General features: G+C 35.4%; 1 protein-coding gene across 1 annotated transcript in view; it reads right to left on the bottom strand.

The window, feature by feature from the left end:
- The window catches only part of CD274 (CD274 molecule), a 42,719-nt gene that overhangs the window by 18,640 nt on the left and 5,056 nt on the right, over positions 1-19,023 (bottom strand). Inside the window, exons 3-6 of the mRNA XM_012721251.1 lie at positions 18,486-18,827; positions 11,285-11,569; positions 9,085-9,189; positions 6,755-6,831 (exon numbers count right to left, since the gene is read on the bottom strand). Coding sequence (XP_012576705.1) covers positions 6,755-6,831; positions 9,085-9,189; positions 11,285-11,569; positions 18,486-18,827 — 809 coding nt within the window. The remainder of the gene's footprint in view (positions 1-6,754; positions 6,832-9,084; positions 9,190-11,284; positions 11,570-18,485; positions 18,828-19,023) is intronic.

Here is a 19,023-nt window from a genome sequence, read left to right as displayed (position 1 = left end):
CTGGTGTCTGAGTGTGGGATCTTGAATGGGGAAGTGAACATATTCAGCTTTCACCCTTCAGAGGTGAATAAACAACTACTTTGACCAAGAAAGTGGTGACAGAAAAGTGTTTGAACTTGGAGTATAATGACTTCATTATCAATGCTGAAGAAATATTGGGGGCAAAAAACAAAACCATTGGGGGAATATGATAGAGGTAGCTATAGTTATTCAAAGTGAAGGTTGGGGTCCAGAGCAAATACTGTTGGCTACTTAGCACTCAAAACCCGATCTTCCATGGAAGCAAAGCTCTTGTTCTTTCCTCAGATAGCCCCAGGAAAGATGTCCTCATCCCTGGCTCCTAGGCAAATCCACAACTGCCTGTGGAGGGATGGGCAGGCATGTGATCTGGCTCTGGTCAATAGGACATGAGTGTAGTCTTCTGGGTGTGTGATCTTACTATAAGCTTGACTACAGGATCAACCACAAGGGGGTGGGATGAAGAGAATGGCAGAGAAACAGAGACAGAGCCATTCTACCTATATATTTCTTGCTGCATGAAATAATGCTCTTCCTTATGTTTAAATCAATATGAACCTCCTACTATAAAGGCCAAGAGAGAACAGTAACAATGAGCTGACAAAGAAAGAATTGGAATAAGAACTCCATGAAAGGGTATTAGGTCAGTATTGAAGTTGAACCATGGATAGATGGAATTCCTATGCAGGGAAATATATATGGACAAAAAGACTACTTCTAGAATTGACCAACCCAGGCAATTATCAATATATGATTCTGCTCCAATGGTAGAAACTTTGAAACTTAATATGGTTTAAATCATTTAATCAGGGAAGTAGAGTTTAAGAATATATACTGATGATATCACTTACATGTGGAATATAGAAAAAAAGAAAGGACCAGATAAAGCCAAACTGAAAATGTAACCCTAAAAACTGACTGGAATGGGGGCAGCCAGATTGGGAAGGGAAGGAAGAAAAGGAGTGAGAAACAAGAAGGGACTACAAGGGTTTATGGTAGTGAACTATGGGCACTTTGGTGGTAGGTGCAACACTATGACAACAGTGCCTGAAGGGGTGATTATACAATTCTACTATGGAAGTGATGTAAACCAATATTAACTCAATAAAAGAATATTAAGATAAAAAGAATATAGATTCTCAATTCAAATTATATTTGAACCCTGGGGCCATAACTTATTAGCTGTATGCTTTTGGCCATTTCTTCATTTGTTGAGAGGTGATTAAAACAATACTTTCCTCATAGATTTTTTAGGAAGAGGAAATTAATATAACATTGTTGAGCATATAGTGAATACTCCAAATATTAATGCTATTTATTAAATATTTTCCATTTAGTAAAATTTTCCCACTAGGAACCCAATATGCAATCCCAAATGCAACCAATTTCAACAGTTTATTATGCAACCTTACAACATGTATTTTCTGCATAGGTAGGCAAATATGTATCAATAACTTTTTCCTTTCGAAAATGCAAAATTTCTATCTGGAAGGATACATAGTGTGCATAATATACAAATTAATGGTACCTAATATACATATATTAGTGTGCAAAGTGTTTGCTGTATGCATGTTGTGTATATGATTATTATAATGAACAGTGCAGCACACTATGCTCATATATCTTCCTTTTTTATTTAACAATGTATAAATATTGGGAATCTGTTTCATTACCAGAAAGAACTTCCTTATTTGTTTATGTGGCTGTCTAATATAGTATTCTATTGTTTGGGTATAACAAATTTTTTAACTAGTTCCCTACTGATGAACATTTGAGTTGTTTCCAGTGTTTTGCTATTACAAGTAAAGCTGCAATGAATATACTTATACATAAGTCACTTTACGTAAGTATATAATTGAAAGGTAAATTTCTGTAAGTGCAGTTCCCAGGTAATTTATAATTTTGATAGATATTGCCAAATTACCCCTTTCAGAGGTTGTACCAGCTAAACCCTAGTTCAGTGCAGCTCCTCACTGTTCTGTGATAGTAAATGAGATAATCTGTGTAAATCCCAGTGTCTGGCACAGAAAACATGCTTGATAAATGGTGATTATTATGATTAACAACATAGATAAAAACCTCACCACTAACAATTACTTCAGTTTTATCAAATTTTACGTTCTTTTAAAATACAATTAATTCTGAAGATACTTAAATCAAAATAAGTGTAGGTTAACATTTATTATATTAATTTTCTGGAATCTTTAGGCATCAGAGGTAGAGAAAAATTATAAAAACAAATTCAGCCAGAGATATCAGTAATGCAAAGTTCATTTTGAATTCTAGGTTTTAAAATAGTAATATGTTTCCTAAAATATTTAGATAAAAAAATATTTGGTCCACAATGGCAGATAGACATACTGCTAAAAAGGAGGAAAGTTTAATGGGAACTTAAGGAGCAGCTAAATTTCCTATATTGTGGATCCCTCCAATGTCACAAAATTCCAACCAGAACCATTACCATCAAAAGCAGCCAGGAAGACTAGTCAAAAGGTAGGATGTCCTGATTCCCCAAACCCACTTTTATTGCTTTGAGTGTCCAACAGCTGGCATAAATATTATAACGTCAACATTTTTACAAAAATACTGATAGTCTTTCTTAAAACATTTAGAATCTGGGCCCTCACTGGTGGCGCAAGTGGGTTAGAGCACAGCACTGAGAGGCTAAAGCCACTTTCGCATGAGTTCGATTCCTGCCATGCCCCGGAGGAGATCCACATGGCGTGGCAGACCTCTCCTGACCCGCCCGCTGCTCCCCTCAGCAGTGTACTTTGTCGATCTGCTCCCCTCTCTGTCTCTGGTGAATCCTCTCACCCTCCACATCTATGGCCTGTACCCCAGTTCCATATGAATAAATAAATAAATCTTTAAAAAAACATTTAGAATCTAACACATATTCTTTGCACTTATCATATTTTGAGAATGTCTCATTTTGAGACATGATCAAAATGATGATGATCACGATGATGAGTAATTAGGTTAGGTGGTCCATTAAAAGTCCTACATATCGGGGCCCTCCCTGGTGGCGCAGCGGGTTAAAGCACAGCACTAAGAAGCTTAAGCCCATTCTGCATGAGTTCCATCCCCACCTGCCCCTGAGGTGACCACATGGCTGTCAGACCTCTCCTGATCCGCCCGCTGCTCCCCTCAGCAATGTACTTAGTCGATCTGCCTGTTCTGCTCCCCACTCTGTCTCTGGTGAATCCTCTCACCCTCTGCATCTCTGTCCTGTACCCCAGTTCTGTACGAATAAATAAATAAATCTTCAAAAAAAAAAAGTCCTACATATCCTTGAGTAATATGCTAACACATTTGTTTTAAAAATCACAAATATTCTTATGATCCACCCTGTAACAGTCCTTATTCCTCAACTTGACTTCCTTCTAGGTTTCTCACTTCCTTTTCAGAATTTGAAAATTGAAAAACATCCAGCTTCAGTTGCAGAGCTTGCACATCCATATTTACTGATCTGAGAAGACTATTCTTGTAAAGGAAAGTCCCTTTTGTTCTTTTGAGACCATTCTTTCTCCCTTACCCTCTCTTCCTAAGATCTTTAAATTGGACAATACAATTTTGACTCTTCTTGGCATAATACTAAAAGAAATTATCAGGTGAGAGGGAATGATTATTTTTTAATTATTTTTTATATTATAATAGTTTATTTTTACATCATTTTGTGCTTTTTTCCATCTCAGTTGTAATCCCTGTTGACCTCCCATCACCAATTCACCCATGTGCCATCACCATATTCCCATGCCTTCCCACCTCCCATTTTTTATCCCACTCCCCACTCTACCCCCATAAAATATCTCTGGTATATAGTTGTTCATTATTATTGTTGTTATTTTTCTTCCTGGTCCTTTATGCTCCTGCTATGAGTGTAACCATCCAATATTTTTCTTAAAAAAATTCTTTTAGTATTTTTCATCATTCAGGATTCAAAAGCATATTGTCTAAACACAGAAGTTATAAACAAAAGAAACAGGAAGCTAGTTTTAAATTTTTCAAGTAATTGTCTCCACTGACAGGTTAACATGGGAGAGGTTTCACAAGACATGTAGAAAACAACAACAACAAAAAAAAATGGGCATGCTGCTATACTGAGGAACAAAATAAATAAGAATATTTTATTAAATTAATGCAGGTGAAAGCAGTGATAATCAAATGTAGCGTTAGATATCATTTCTGTCTATATCATTTACAATGAAACAGAAGATGAAGGGTAAAGTGCTTTACAAATCTAATGCCACAAAACATTAAGATTTAGGAATTAAATATATAGACTGTATATTTTGCGCAGCTAGAATTTTCCTTGTACACTTCACTTCCCTCACATAAACAGGGATACTGCCACACAAACAAAGGACACTGTACAAAAAAACACATAAAAAATATATAACAGATGGCTTCTGTAGAGGATTCTGTTCTTCAGCCTTATTTCCTTGTCTTCCATCCAGATAAATGATCAAGAGGGAAGAACAACGCTGGAACCTCCTAAGAGGGCCTCTGAAACTCAAAATCTTTGAGAAGCAACATCTTAAGATACTTGTGTAGTGATGAGAGCTAGTGAGACACAAAGGTTCAACCTTGGGCCTTTCTTTTTGCCACAGATGAAAAGTCTAGGGTCAAGGCATGCTAATGAGATTTCTAAAAACAGCATCAAAGTCAAGTTTATACTTACTAGAAAACAGAACAAAAATAAGTTCAGGCATGATTCTGTCATATAGAGTTAATAATAAGATCATTCTTCAGGACCAGATAGACGTACTATACCCCATAGAGCTCCTGGGTCTCATTTTGAGAAACACAAAATTAACCAAATCTAAATACAGCAAGAGAGCAAGAACTTAATAAATCCTAATTGTCTAAATGTAAATGGAGTACATACATAGCAGGTACTAAGTCTTATAAAAGATCCTAAGAGGTTATGGGAAAGATGATCTAGAAACAAATAAGACATATGCCTAACTTCTGGGAATTTGTCTTTGCCATTACATAAAAATAATATATTAAATAAAAATGGAAAAGTACATATATATTTAAAAAAATCCTTTAGGAGAATGCAAAAAAAAAAAAAGCATGTCATTAATCTGAAAAGGGAAACTGGATGGTGAATCATGGAAAATATGAATTCAAAATGAATAGCATTTAAATAACAGAAAGAAGTGCTACACGTGCCAAAGACTTCATAAACAAAAACTCACATGCAAAGGCAAATAAATCTGGGATAAAATATTGCAAAAAGGATTCGAGAGTAGTCATTTTCTAGTTTTATAATTACTGACTTTACAGTAAAATGGTTTAATTAGTAACATGTTTAATATTTCTGACTGCCCAGAAACACACTGGCTGTCCAACCAGAGTATCCTCTCCTTTTGGCAGCATTTTTAGACTTTCCACCTTACAACATCATTCTCCTCTACCACCTTATGCTGTGACACTGCATAAAATTGTAATAATAAAATTTCTTACCTATCTTCCATTATACCACAAACTTCTTAAGGTAAAGTGTTTTATCCTGCTCACATCTGTAGATTAACTGCCTGGCACAGTAATTGACATGCAAAGATACTTCCTAATTGTTTGCTGAATTAATGAATTTCTTAAAGTAAAGAATAGCCATTAACTGTATTCTAAAAGTACAGTGGGAGACATTCATGAAAATCTGAGGTCTGCTATTTACTGACTTTGGGCAGGCTACGTTATCTGCCTATTCCTTCAGCTGCAAAAGGGGTATAAAAATAGTGCTTACCACAACAAAATCGTTACAGGGCTTAAATGAGATTATACATATATGCTACCAGTAGTTGAAGCATAGTCTGCGAACAAAATTATTGAAGCACTTGAGATCTGATTAAAATCATTCAAGTCAACTAAAGTATCAATGAGTTAAATAAGGTAATATCCTATATAAACCAAAGGCTTGTTTCTGCTTCCTATGTACTAGTTACAGAGGACACCAAACACCTTATAAATACCATATCCTTTACCAAACACACCCATCCTTAAGTTTAAGCTAGTAGCAAAATTTTAACTTTTACTTCAAAAGAAAGCATTCACAAACACACAAGACTCCCCAGACACAAAATAAATAGAAATAGCTTATACCACTCACACTTAAATACCGTTGTAACACTGAGAACTCTCAATCACACAGAACACAAACCAAAACAGAGTGAAGACAAAGGGCACTTCTTCGGGAATTGGCCATTAAATCAGGGAATCTCAACCTGTTTTCCTAGGATGAGCAGTGGATTTGCATGGAGGTTCATTAGTCAGAAGTGTCCTATCTCCTTTTCATGTGCTCTGAGGAGTCTCCCATTCATTTTGAAGTCCCAAGGTTTCCTTTAGGCAACCTCTTCTACTCCTTTTTCCCTTGTTTACTTCTTTTCCAGGTTCCATCTTCAGAGTTTGGGCCTTTTAAGTTCTATAACATCTTCAGTTTGCTGCCCACCATATTGCTCTGATCATGCTTAGCCCTGATAAACTCCAACCACAGGCTGAGAATCCCTACATTAAGATCCAAAGTGTCAGAGCTGGATTACGTCTTCTCAATGTGTGTATCTGTAAAGTGATAAAATTGTATTAATTTCATGAAGGAGGAGATTTGGGAGAAAAGTAACAAAGACCTAATGAAAAATATAGCAATTTACTAGATGCTATAATAAATTTGCAATAAGAGAAAGGCTAGAGAAACTTATGCCCAATTACCTTTATATGATAAAGAGTGACAAACTCTGCTGTTTTGTCCAGGACTGTCCTCATTTAAAGACTGAGTCTCATGTCCTGGGAAAATCAGGATGGTTGGGCACCCTATGATAATCTAAACAACATTCGCTAATTAGCTTTACAACACAAATGAGCATTCTGGATCACATAATGAAACCTGTCTGAACTTGTCCAAGCTAAAGACTCCTTGTGAAGTTTATTTTCTCATTATATTAAAAAAGTAGAAGACTTAATATAGTTTTATCTTTAAACAGCTAAGTGAGATCTTTCTGATCTTTTTATAAGTGTGAACATTTGTAGCAAAATGAGTTTGAGTGGATAGATTAAAAGTAAAGTTCTATGGTCAAGCCAATAGGCTCTGAAATCTGATTTTTGTTATGTGTTTTTGGACAACTTACATTATTTCCTTTTCCCATACTATAAAATGTGATAATACTAGTATTTATCTCTTACTTGGGGGAGAGGGAGTAAGAATTAAATTACATACTTGCCTCATGCGCAAGTTTTATCTGTCTGTCCATCCGTCCATCTATCCACCCACCCACCCATATATAACCTACTTATCATCCATCCATGTGAGTTAACTTGATACTCCATTGCTAGGGAATGTTAGGCTAGAGAGCAACAGAATTAGCAGAGAAGCTGCTTCCTCCCCCTGCTGTTCACCCTCTAGTCTCCTGTCATTCCTAAACCTCCTCAGATTATGGGAAGAGTTATTAAAGTATAGTTATAAGGCAAAGAGAAGCCTGCAGTTTCAATAACCAATATTCTTCATTAGTTTAACATTTTGTTTCATTTTTCCTTCAATTTCCCAATTCCTGCTGATATCTATAGCATTTTGTTTGAGTTTATATGTTAGCTGTTATTTCCACATCCATCGTTATTTCCATAGACTTAAAATTCTGCATCCCATAGTTTGACTCAAGCTTTAATTCGAGCTTCCTCTGAAGCATTTTTAATCCCCTAGGAAGCCTGGTAGACATCTTTATTCCATGGTTTATTCCAACAGATCTATTTCAGTAATTTAGAGCACATGAATTTGCTCCTAGATTTTCTTTAGGAATATAGACTTTCACCCCCCCCATCTTTCCTTTAGAGATGGACTGTATTTATATTCTGCAGTGCTTTATTATAATCATTTTCTAGTGATTCTTAATACCAAAGAATTGCTTTTCATAATGAAATGCTAAAATGCAAGTTGGCAACAGTCACTGCCTTGGATAAATCAACTCTACTGAATCTTGATCCTATGGTCTGGTTAACTGCCTCACTTGTGTTAAATACTTACTCTTCAGAAACAGCTAATCTCCATTCCTCCCTCAATCACACTACCATCCCAGATCCACCTACCCTCGTAAGGGGATATAGGGAACTTCTCAACAACTATTGGAATTCCCTTCCATTTTCTACTTCCCTATTTGATAGCAACTAACGTTATACACAGATCACCATTACATCCCCTTGATATTTCCTCTAAGTGCTAGGGACATGCTTATTCTTACTCTCACCTTAATATGGGAGGAAATTACTTTTTTAGGCATATTTCCTGGATTTTAATTGATCCCATGAGTAAACAGATAAAAACATACAAATTACTTCACAAACTATATTACACCCTCAGACAGAAACTGCAGAACCCTGTATGATAAAAGTATCATATCTCTCTAGAAGGAGCATTTTTATTACTTAGAATGCCCCCAAACCAACTCAATATAACAGCACAAAAAATTACAAGACAAACTCAACTGAAACTGACAGGCATTTTACTCTTTTCTCTCCTCTAAGTCTGTGTTTTTTGCATAATGGAAAGAAACTGGGTGACTGTGGGTCTTCTTCAACCTCCATACATGCTCATTGTCCCACCCCTCACTCCTGTACTAGTGATCTTAATCCGGCAACATTGCTCAGCTTCACGTAATCACTATTGAATTATGGGATTCCTTTGTGTCACCTTGCAAAGGCAAGTCAGGTTTCCCTCCAGCCGTGACCTAATGCTCACACCATAGGAAATACGACAAAGTTTAGCCGTCACCATCCAATGATCAGTAGGACTGGAGGAAGAGGGGCCACACAGGTTTACCTGGTGGTACACTTAAAACCTAGTTTGCATGAAAGTTGGTTCTGAAAAGGAAGACTAGTAGAAAAGCAGCATTTTTATAAGTTAATATTTCTTAGTAGGGGCACTACTAGCACTGGGATAGGACAATTTCTTGTAACATAGGACTTGCATACTATGTATAGCATCTCTGGCTGTGCCCAGTGCCACTGTGACAACAATACCATTCCCATATGTTTCCCCACATCCCCAGTGGACACCATCACATTAAAAAAAAATACCGTTTTTTTTAAGACAGATGATGATACTCATGGCTACCAGGAACAAAAGCACAGATCCCAGAATTGGCAATCGAAGCCTCTCATTTTTCAAAGTCTTAGGGGGTTCTGGAAAGCAAAATAAACAAAAGAAACCAACTAAAGATAAAATTTTGATAGGAAGGAGGCAAGAAAATAATCATTTTTGAAGTTTAATGAAGGTTAACATGAGGTTGATTTCCTTAAATATGAAGTTTTTGGCCAGTGAGTGTCTGGAATGGTAAGCTATACGAAAGTGGGAAACACAGAAAAAAAAAAAAGTAATGTGGGCTTTGAACAGAGCACCCAGGGTTAAATTTTGCTGCTATTCCCTAGCTTTGAGGTCCCTGGCAAGACCTTTAACTAGCCTACAAAACAGAAAAGATGATAAATATATTGTAAAACTAATTTTTGTAATGTGCTTAGCATAACATCACAATAATAAATGGCTGACTTGATTCTTCTTCCTTTTCTTACATCCTTTAATATAAAAGCTAGCCCCCTATTTTTCAAGCAGAGATGGAATGGTCAACTGTATTGCCGATGAGTTTCTCCCTCTCCATATCTTCAGTCATGACTGGAGACCAATGTTTGCTGTCTTTCCTTTCTTCACAGTTTGAATATCTTGGGGCATCTAATTATTAGTACCTCTATTAAGTATCTCTGCAATCCCACAAAAGAAGAAAAGGGGTACCATGCTCAGAGATAGCTAAGTCCAATCTCCTGTCATTAGTCAAGATCCCTGACTACCTAGTTCAAGCCACAACAGTAGTCAGCCCTTGTCTAGTACCTTAAAGAGCCTCTTCATATCTACATTATTTACATCTCAAAATAACTATCAGTTAGGTATGCCATGCATTTAAAGAAAAATCTGTAGGTCACAGATGTGGAAACTGACTTCAAGCAGCTAGGTGAGTAATCCTAGGTATTAGAAATAAGTTGTCACAAGACAGCTTTTAATCAACAGGAATCTGCTAATGTAGTTCTTATCAGAGTAATCTTATTTCAGTAAGAGTATTTTCAGTAAGAAAATTTAAAACAGTTCTTTAAATTTTCTAAGCTTTTTTTCTTAATTAAAAAAACAATTATATTTTATGTAAAATTGGGTTGTAGGCCAGAGATACTGGAGTGAAAGGATTCACCAGAGAAACAGGAGGGAGCAGAACAGGTGTATTTACTGAAATACACTGCTGAGGGGAGTAGTGGGCAAGACAGGAGAGGTTTGTTGTGCCACATGTGGGTTCTTTGATCCCAGGCCGTAGTGATAGTGCTGAGACGTAATCCCTAGGCCTTCAGGGAGGCCCTTACTGTTCATAAGACCATCTGGATTTTTTTTTCATTGTTCAACTCTTCTACCCAATTTTTAGTTATTTTCTCTGAAAATTTTATTATCAGAGTAGGTAGGGATCATGAGAAACTTCTCAAAATACCTCTTGGTTTTTTATACTAACCATCATGCTAACCTACCTTATATCCTCTAAAGGTCTGAATATCTAGTCAAACTCTGTGTCCTATCTCACCTACTTCTGTGGGGGTGGAGAGATGAAAAATATTTGAATCTGTGTAGGTTAAGAGTTTCAAATTATTTTCACACAACCATAGCTCATCTGTCTCTGTGATAAGCTTATACAACATTGGGAAAGTGAAGCGCTTAGAAGTTGAGTAGTTTGCCTAGGGTCACACAGTCTTAGCAGACTACCTTAGTTTGAAATGCCATAGATTATCTTGGAAGCAGATGAGGAAGAAGGATTATTCTTGTTTAGATTAAGACAGAAAAATGAAATCCTAGAAAGAGCGCTCTGGTGAGTTTAAATTTGGATTCCTAAAATATGTCCTTACTTGAATTTTACTCTAAGCTGCTTCCCTGGACCTCCCCAGCCACAAGCCACTTTCCTAAATGGAATGAAATACCTATTTTCTTATAAGTTTGTCTTATTCTTTGGAGAATATACCTTATTGTTCTAGCAACTTAACTGCCTGGAAGGTAGGGCATATTAAATATTTGCCCCATGTTTATTAAATAGCAATGTGATGAATGAATGGGGGTGAGGAAGCAGAATACATATTGTAAAAAATAGTGTTATGTGTTTCATTTATTTAACAAATAATGAATGTTGACAATGAACAGGCATCATGCTAGAAAACAGCACTAGGCACATTTTAACTGAGACATTCATAATATTACCTGGGATGACCAACTCAGCTGTACTGTTTTCCTTCTGGTCTGTTCTTTGAAAGGTGCAGTAGAAAATCTCATTAACTGTTGTGTTGACTCTCAAAATGCTGGTCACATTGAGAAGATTCTCCTCCCTCTCAGAATTGGTAATGACAGTTTTGCCACTCAGAACTTGGTGATCACTGTTTGTCCAGATGACTTCAGCCTTAGGATACCCCTCAGCTTGGCATGTTAGTTCATGTTCAGAAGTGACTGGATCCACAGAAATTCTTTGGTTGATAATGTGATATGGAGCTGAGTCAGGAGCAAAAAGAAGTAAGGGCTTTTACTTACCACTGAATGAGACACATGGCTTGGCATTGTGTATATCAGAAAGAGTATCAATTCACTCTGGTTCTCAGAGAAATAAGCTTACTGCTCATATGTCTGAGCAGTTAGGAACCTATTCATATTGGACCAAGTTTGGGTTCAAAGGACAATAATGTTACTATACAAATCATATTGCTATTTTTATTACATTTAAAGTAAATTTATAGATTAATTAAAATAGAATTGTCATCTTAAACCACTAGTTTATATATTCTATCCAAGTGTAAAATATGTCTGTCCATTTACTCAAGTCTTTATATGTTGGTAAAGTTACATAACTTTCAACTCATTTGCTCCTATATATATTCTTTTTGTTGTGGTAAAGTGGTCTTCATAAACATGAACTCTAGCTGATCAATACTGTTTTCATAGACTTTATTTAATAAACAGACAAAAATCTGATTTTGATGTGCAATTTACTTTTTCACTTTTAGGTCAATGATCAAAAATTACGAAAACATGTTATGCCATTGCATAACACATATTTCTGGATTTTAAAGTTTAAATACATTTTTTTCCTTTTGGAATATTTATAACTTTATAGGAAAAAAATGGGGAAAATGCACAGAGATCCAGCAGAGCTGTCACCAGTTTTCCCTTTTGTTAATGTCCTATTTTACCAGAGCACATTTGTTAAAACTAAGGAACAAACATTATTACATTCCTATTAACTAAATTTCACTTTTGTTCCATTTCACTTTTGTTCCATTTCGTATGTTCCAGGATCTCATCACATTATACCATGTTATGATACGTATGTTTTCAAACTTTTAAAATGATGGTTAGTTAATAAATCAGTTACATAATAATCATACTCAAGAGTAAAACTTTGCTTAAATTTTAGATCATTGGCTTATCACCTTTTTAGGATTAAAATTCCCATTGTATCATCTATTCTATTATTGACATATTATTCTGTTGGAATAATTTTAATTTTACTCCTAATACTTCAAAGTAATCATCAGAAGTACACCTAGAACCTAACTCTCCATTTACTTGCAAAAGATGTAACAATGGCTTTGTGAAAGGACTTATTCAGAGACAATACAGAACAACTAGAATCAAACCAAACTGATAGAATGATGATTTAGTCTTTCTGTGCTCTTAAATAAGTGAAAACATCAGTGGATACAATGAAAGTGAACTTTATGACAATTTTAAAACACATAAATAATGGTTCTCACTAGTACTTAAGACCTCAACCTCATTTCTATTAAGGATCATTTTTTAAAAAAAGATTCCACTGACTTATGTTTTCCGCAGAAGAACTGGGATATAGGCAGAAGTGTGGGGAGCGTGGGGGGCAGAGAATGAGAGCAGATTCATCAGAGGAAGAGTGGGAAGTAGAACAGGTGAAATTACTGAAATACGCTGTGAAGAGGAGCAGTTGGCTAGACAGGAGAGCTCTGACTGCACTATAAATAGGTCAGTTCCCTGATGGGGATCTAACTCAGGTCATAGTGGTGATAGCATTGAAACTTAACCCATAGGCTACTAGGGAGGCCAAGAATCTGCTCATTATATGCATGAAACAAATTACTATAACAAATTATTTCACATAGCATATAGCTGGATTTCTAGCAGCCAAAATACTTAAGCCTAAAATCAGTTCATGGCACAGTACTTGAAATAAAATAAAAAAGAGTGTTTCTTACCTCATCAAATATATCAATGTGGTATACCTTCACTAAATGGGCCCAATAAATCATTGTATTCATTCAACTCATTGATTAAATGTCTATTACATCAGTCTCTAACATGGGTCACATACATTTGAAAATATTAGAACTTCTATTTATAGGTATTTGTAACACAACAGTTAAGATATAATTTAAGTTTATTAAACAAACTTCACTGATTGAGACTGAGCTTCACTCTGAGTGCCACATGAGGGTCTTGAAGGAAGAGAAGTTTCAAAGGGAGCTCCATGTCTCACTTTAGATTTAAAAAATTTGAGATTATCATTATTTAATTTTAACTAAACTAAACTTACGAAAAGAACAATTAAAAATTTCCCACAAAGAGCAAAAGAGACATTACAAAAAACAGACAGCCCACTAATCGGGAAAACATTTTCTCACACAAAAGTAGTGATAAAGGACTGATCACAAAAATATACGGAGAACTGATGAAACTCAACAAAAATAAACAATCCCATCAAAAAATGGGCAGAAGAGCTAAAAAGGCACTTCTCCAAAGAGGAAATGCAGATGACCAGCAAGCATATGAAAAAATGTTGAACATCACTCGTAATAAGGGAGATGCAAATTAAAACCACAATGAGAATGGCACATCTTCAAACAACTAGCAACAACAAATGTTGGCGAGGATGTGGAGAAAAAGGAACTCTCCTGCACTGCTGGTGGAATGCAAACTAGTACAACCACTATGGAAAACTGTTTGGAGGTTCCTCAAACTGCTAAACATGGAGCTTCCCTACAACCCAGCAATCCTACTTCTAGGTATCTACCCCAAAGACACAAAAACACTGATTGAAATGGATACCTGCACCCCCATGTTTATTGCTGCTTTATTTACAATTGGAAAAACATGGAAGCAGCCCAAATGCCCAAAAGTAGATGACTGGATTAAAAAGATGTGGTACATATATACAATGGAGTATTACTCAGCAACCAAAAAAGAGAAACACATGTTTTTTGCAGCAATTTGGATGGAGCTGGAAAAGATCATGCTTAGTGAGATAAGCCAGAAAGAGAAAGAAAAATACCAGATGGTTTCACTCATAGCAGGAGTATTATGGACCAGGCAAGAAAATAACAAGAATAATGAACAGCCATAAACCAGACACATTTTGTGGGGGTGGAGTGGGGAATGGGATCAAAAACGGGGGGGTGGGGGTGGGGAGGGAAGTGCACAGGATTATGGTGATGGCACACGGGTGACTTAGTGGTGGGAAACCTGTGGGGATTACAATTGGGATGGAAAAAAAATTATTACAAAATGATGTAAAAATAAACTGTTATAAAAAAAAGTTATTTAAAATAATGGTAAAAAAATGTTATCTTAGTGAAAATTATTTATACCAATATGTACCAGATTTCCATTTTCAGGCTTCAAAAAAGCAGTCTGGCAAAAAATGTTAACTTCTCAAAAATATTTTCAACACTTAACCAACAAATGTTAATTAAAAAAAAAATTTCCCACAAAGAAACTGAGGATTGAAGATAATACAATGCAAGCCACACACCAAACCAAGCCACATAAATCAAAGGAAATGGGAGAACTTAAAAACTCATAAAAAACAACTACACAATTGGACATGATATGATGTTGGTTAAAAAACAAGTTAATGATTTCAATGAATGTAATTTTTAATTATGGTTTGAAAAAACTAATGATAGTAACACATAATTGGTAAGACTGCATTTCATTTAAAATTTCTGTTTGTGTACATTCATAGAATGGATGGTTTATTATGTTAAAAATCATGAAATCAGTGACATTCAATTTCTTTTGCCTTTCAAAATTATGAATATCTTATGATACAATCTATATATGAGCACGATTATATTCTTTATAACTTCTCACATCTACATATAAACGTGAATATTATTTTAACTTGCTTTACTGATGGAATGGGTAATCAAAATTGTTTTCAGACTCCTGGTTTTCTGTATTTAGTTCACTGAGCTAATGCTCGTCAGTCAAACTCACAGTGATTCTGAAGTGAATATATAATCCAATACAAACCCCAGAAGTAGAAGTTTAATCAACAAACATGTATGTGAACAACAAAGACTTTAGAACCAGATTGCCTGAGTTTAGAACCTGGCATTTAAAAGATGAGTAAACTCAGGGAAATTATTTAATTTCTTTGGAACTTGGTTTCCCCATCCATCAAAGTACATATCCTTGAATTTAATATCCCATCTATTAAAAAACATATTGCAATTTCAGTTATTAATAAATGCATTTTAGGTATGATGATGCCCTGATTCCATAAAGCCATTTGAGGATTAAATTAGCAAAGCTAGGCAAAGTGCTTAGTAAGTTGTATATATAATAAGTTGTAACACTACATAAGTGTTAGTCACTTTTTATTACTAGAGCTTCTCATTCTCTTCCTGTTACTGCTACTACTTACGTGTACTTCTGTGTTATTCTTTAGAAAGTAATGACAATTTGTAATGAATGTTCTTAGAGATAAATTTGCACTTTTCTGCTCATGTTTCAAAAATTTAAGCTTATCTTATTTAAGAAAATATTTCATTCATTCATTCAACAATTATTTTCTGTGTGCTCCTGTCATACCATTACTCTACTATATGCCAAGCCCTACAGTAATGAATAAAAGAGAGCAAATTCCTGCTCTGTTGTAGACTATTCTAGAAGAAGGAAAAAACAACAAACAAAATTGTCATGCTTATATGTTAAATGATAGATTAGGTAGGGATAAATGTTATAACAAAAACAAACAGGACTAGCTGGTGAATGTGGAGGAAAGATGGATTGGTGTGAAATGACAGCAGTTAGTCCTTGATGCATATGAACAGATTAGCTTTTTCAGGATAACAATATTTTGTTCTTTCAGTTGCTTCATCCCATTTAGGGTCTTGAAAGTATATAGGGACATTTTATTTTTCCTGCTACGAGGTTCAAAGCTTAAGGAAAAATAGCATTTTCTGTTGAAATTTAGATATCTGAGTCTTTAATTAACAAACATAAAAGGTGTTAACACCCAAAATGATAATATTGAGTTAATCCAAAACTAAACTTAATTTTCAGTTTGAAAATACTTCATTTTTAAAATCCCATGGTGAGTAAACTCCCTTGGGGAAGCTGTATTACCATATGGTTTGCAGTGATGGGAAGAGAAGACTAACAGTGAAATTGTTTGCATATGGTTGTAATTCACAATTCTACTTCTTTGAGTTGTAAAGTCTATACAAATCACTCAACCACCTTACCTTAGTAACAGTGCCCCTCAGTGTATCTGAAGCTTGGTAAAGGGCTAATAATAGGGCACCTCAATCCAGCACCCAAGACTAGTGTATTTAAGTAATAAAATAGATTGTGATTAGAATGTCAATTTCATAATTTATAACACAAAATAGAATGGACACAAACCTGGTTGGTCATCTGCTCTACTTTGTCAGGAACCTCATTGTCTCTAGTGTTTCCGATTGTGTTGAACCATAACAAAGGAAAACAGATCCACAAGGCACTGACCTGGATCAGTGACCTGGGAAAAGTGCCTTTCTTCACTACAGGGGCAGCTGTCCCACTGTCTGTATACTCCCTTAGAGGATAATGAGAGATCTATTCTGGAAACAGAAATTTCTACATTTCTTATACCTGCTTTATGCTCTTTCCCTCTGTGGCAGGTCTAGCAATACTGGCTGTTCTTAGGTCTAAGGCTTTAACATTTATTTCTTAATGTCTCGAAACAAAATAGATGCCAATACTTGCTGATGGACTAAAAAGATGAAAATCCCAACATGGGACCCCACCACATTTCAAGCTTGCTTTCATGAATAAAACTGTCTGGAGAAGCTCATGGCAATATATAATTAAAATACAATTATTTCTTAAGACAAGTCATATTGTCTTGACAACAGTGGCATCAATTAAGCAAGCAATCAGTTTCAGTAATGTACCATAAAGTATGTGCATTTTCCCTAATTCCTGAATTATTTTGATTTTCAGTTTATGATGTTCAGATACCCCTTTGATAAATGTTGATGTTTTTCTCTGCCTATCTTATGAACCTTCATTTTATTTATTGACTCTAATAGTATTTAGGCCAGCAATGAAAAGAGCAATGATGATGCTTTAATTTTAGTTGCATATTATGTAAACAAAAAGAGTAGGTAGAGAAATTCAACTTTATGTCAGCAGTAACTCCAACTGACTGAGGGCAGCGGTGGGTGGGGGACACCGTGGGAAATATATAAGCAGAAGATGCTTTGGGGGATTTCTATGCTTTGGGAGTTTGGATTAGCTGTCATTATGTGGGATCCTTTCAGCTCTCAATTCTACGAATCTTAACAGTGAAAGTAGAGGTGGTCAGCTAAGGTGTTTTCCTTTATTTAGCTAATAACAACCAGCCCAAAACTTTGAACCCAGTTGACTTGATGACACATTTGTAGGTTAACACACAGGAATTGACATTCACAGTTCCTCTTCAATGCTCCAAGATTACATTGGTACTGATTTTCAAGATGAATATATGCTCAGTGAGTATAGCCTATACCATCTCTGAGGAAAAATAGTTTTCCCTATACTTGATATGGTTTTTTTTTGCCTTCAGAGACTAATTTCAAGTTATGTTTAATGTGAACTTTACAATGGATTTTTATTTTAATAAACTTATTTGGGTTTGACACAGGTGCAAAGGAAGGAAAATAATGGAAGAATGCAAAGGAAGGAAAATAATGGAAGAACTAATAAAATTTAAAAAATAGTATTGAGTAAAAAATAGAGAGGAACACAAATGATTATTTTTGCATACCATGAAAGATGGTGTTGAAGGGAGGAGGGGCACTTTTTCATTTGATTTTATTCCCTCTCATAGTATCTGAATTGTTTACAAGGATATACAGTACTTTTTTAATAATAAAGAATAAAGATTAGGAATTAATTTTTAGGGAAACTGAACATACTATGGACTTTACAACTCTGTCATGCTTGGTTCTAGTTCTTCAGGGACTGTCAGCTAGAAAGATCTCAAGAAATGTTCATTTGATGAGTATGTGAATTAATGAGTAAGTTGGCTGCCACAGTCCTGTTAGAAAATAATACTGAACTTTCAAGAATTAAAAGTTCTCAATACTTACGGTTTTAATAAAGGTTGGGCATCTTTATATATAGTAATTCTTACCATAGACTGTCAAAATAATCCGTTTGTAGTCGGCACCTCCATAGCTGATCAAACAGCAATAAGTTCCTGCATCCTGCAATTTCACATCTGTGATTTGAAGTGTAGCCTTTCCCAAGAAGAGCTGGTCCTTCAATAGCCAGGCCCTCTGCCTGTAGCTACTGTGTTGAACAGTCAGATCTTCTTTCCCATTCACAAGTTCAATAATTTTCTTTTCTCCCTTTTCCCAGGAGACAAATAGTGACAACATGTTTAATTGCTTTTCCACTGGGAATATACACTCCATGGTCACATTGCTGCCATGCTCTACCACATACATGTCCTTGGTGACTTGGACAGTAAATGCTAAAAGGAAATATAACCAATCTTCAGAAAATAGAAAATTCCTCAAAAAATTATAGAACAAGTGCAGTTTATAAACACTTTATCCAGTCACTTATGTAATAATTACATGTAAGAACTTCCCTAAACTTAATTTTTATCCATTGGGCTTGAAATATATTTTAAGACAATATATTTCATCCCTGAGTTAGAATAATAA

Source organism: Condylura cristata, unplaced genomic scaffold (assembly GCF_000260355.1).
Source record: "Condylura cristata isolate star-nosed mole 26May11 unplaced genomic scaffold, ConCri1.0 scaffold00006, whole genome shotgun sequence".
NCBI classification, from domain to species: Eukaryota; Metazoa; Chordata; class Mammalia; order Eulipotyphla; family Talpidae; genus Condylura; species Condylura cristata.
The sequence above is the reverse complement of the archived record's forward strand: the minus strand, read 5'-3'. Positions and strand labels throughout refer to the sequence as shown.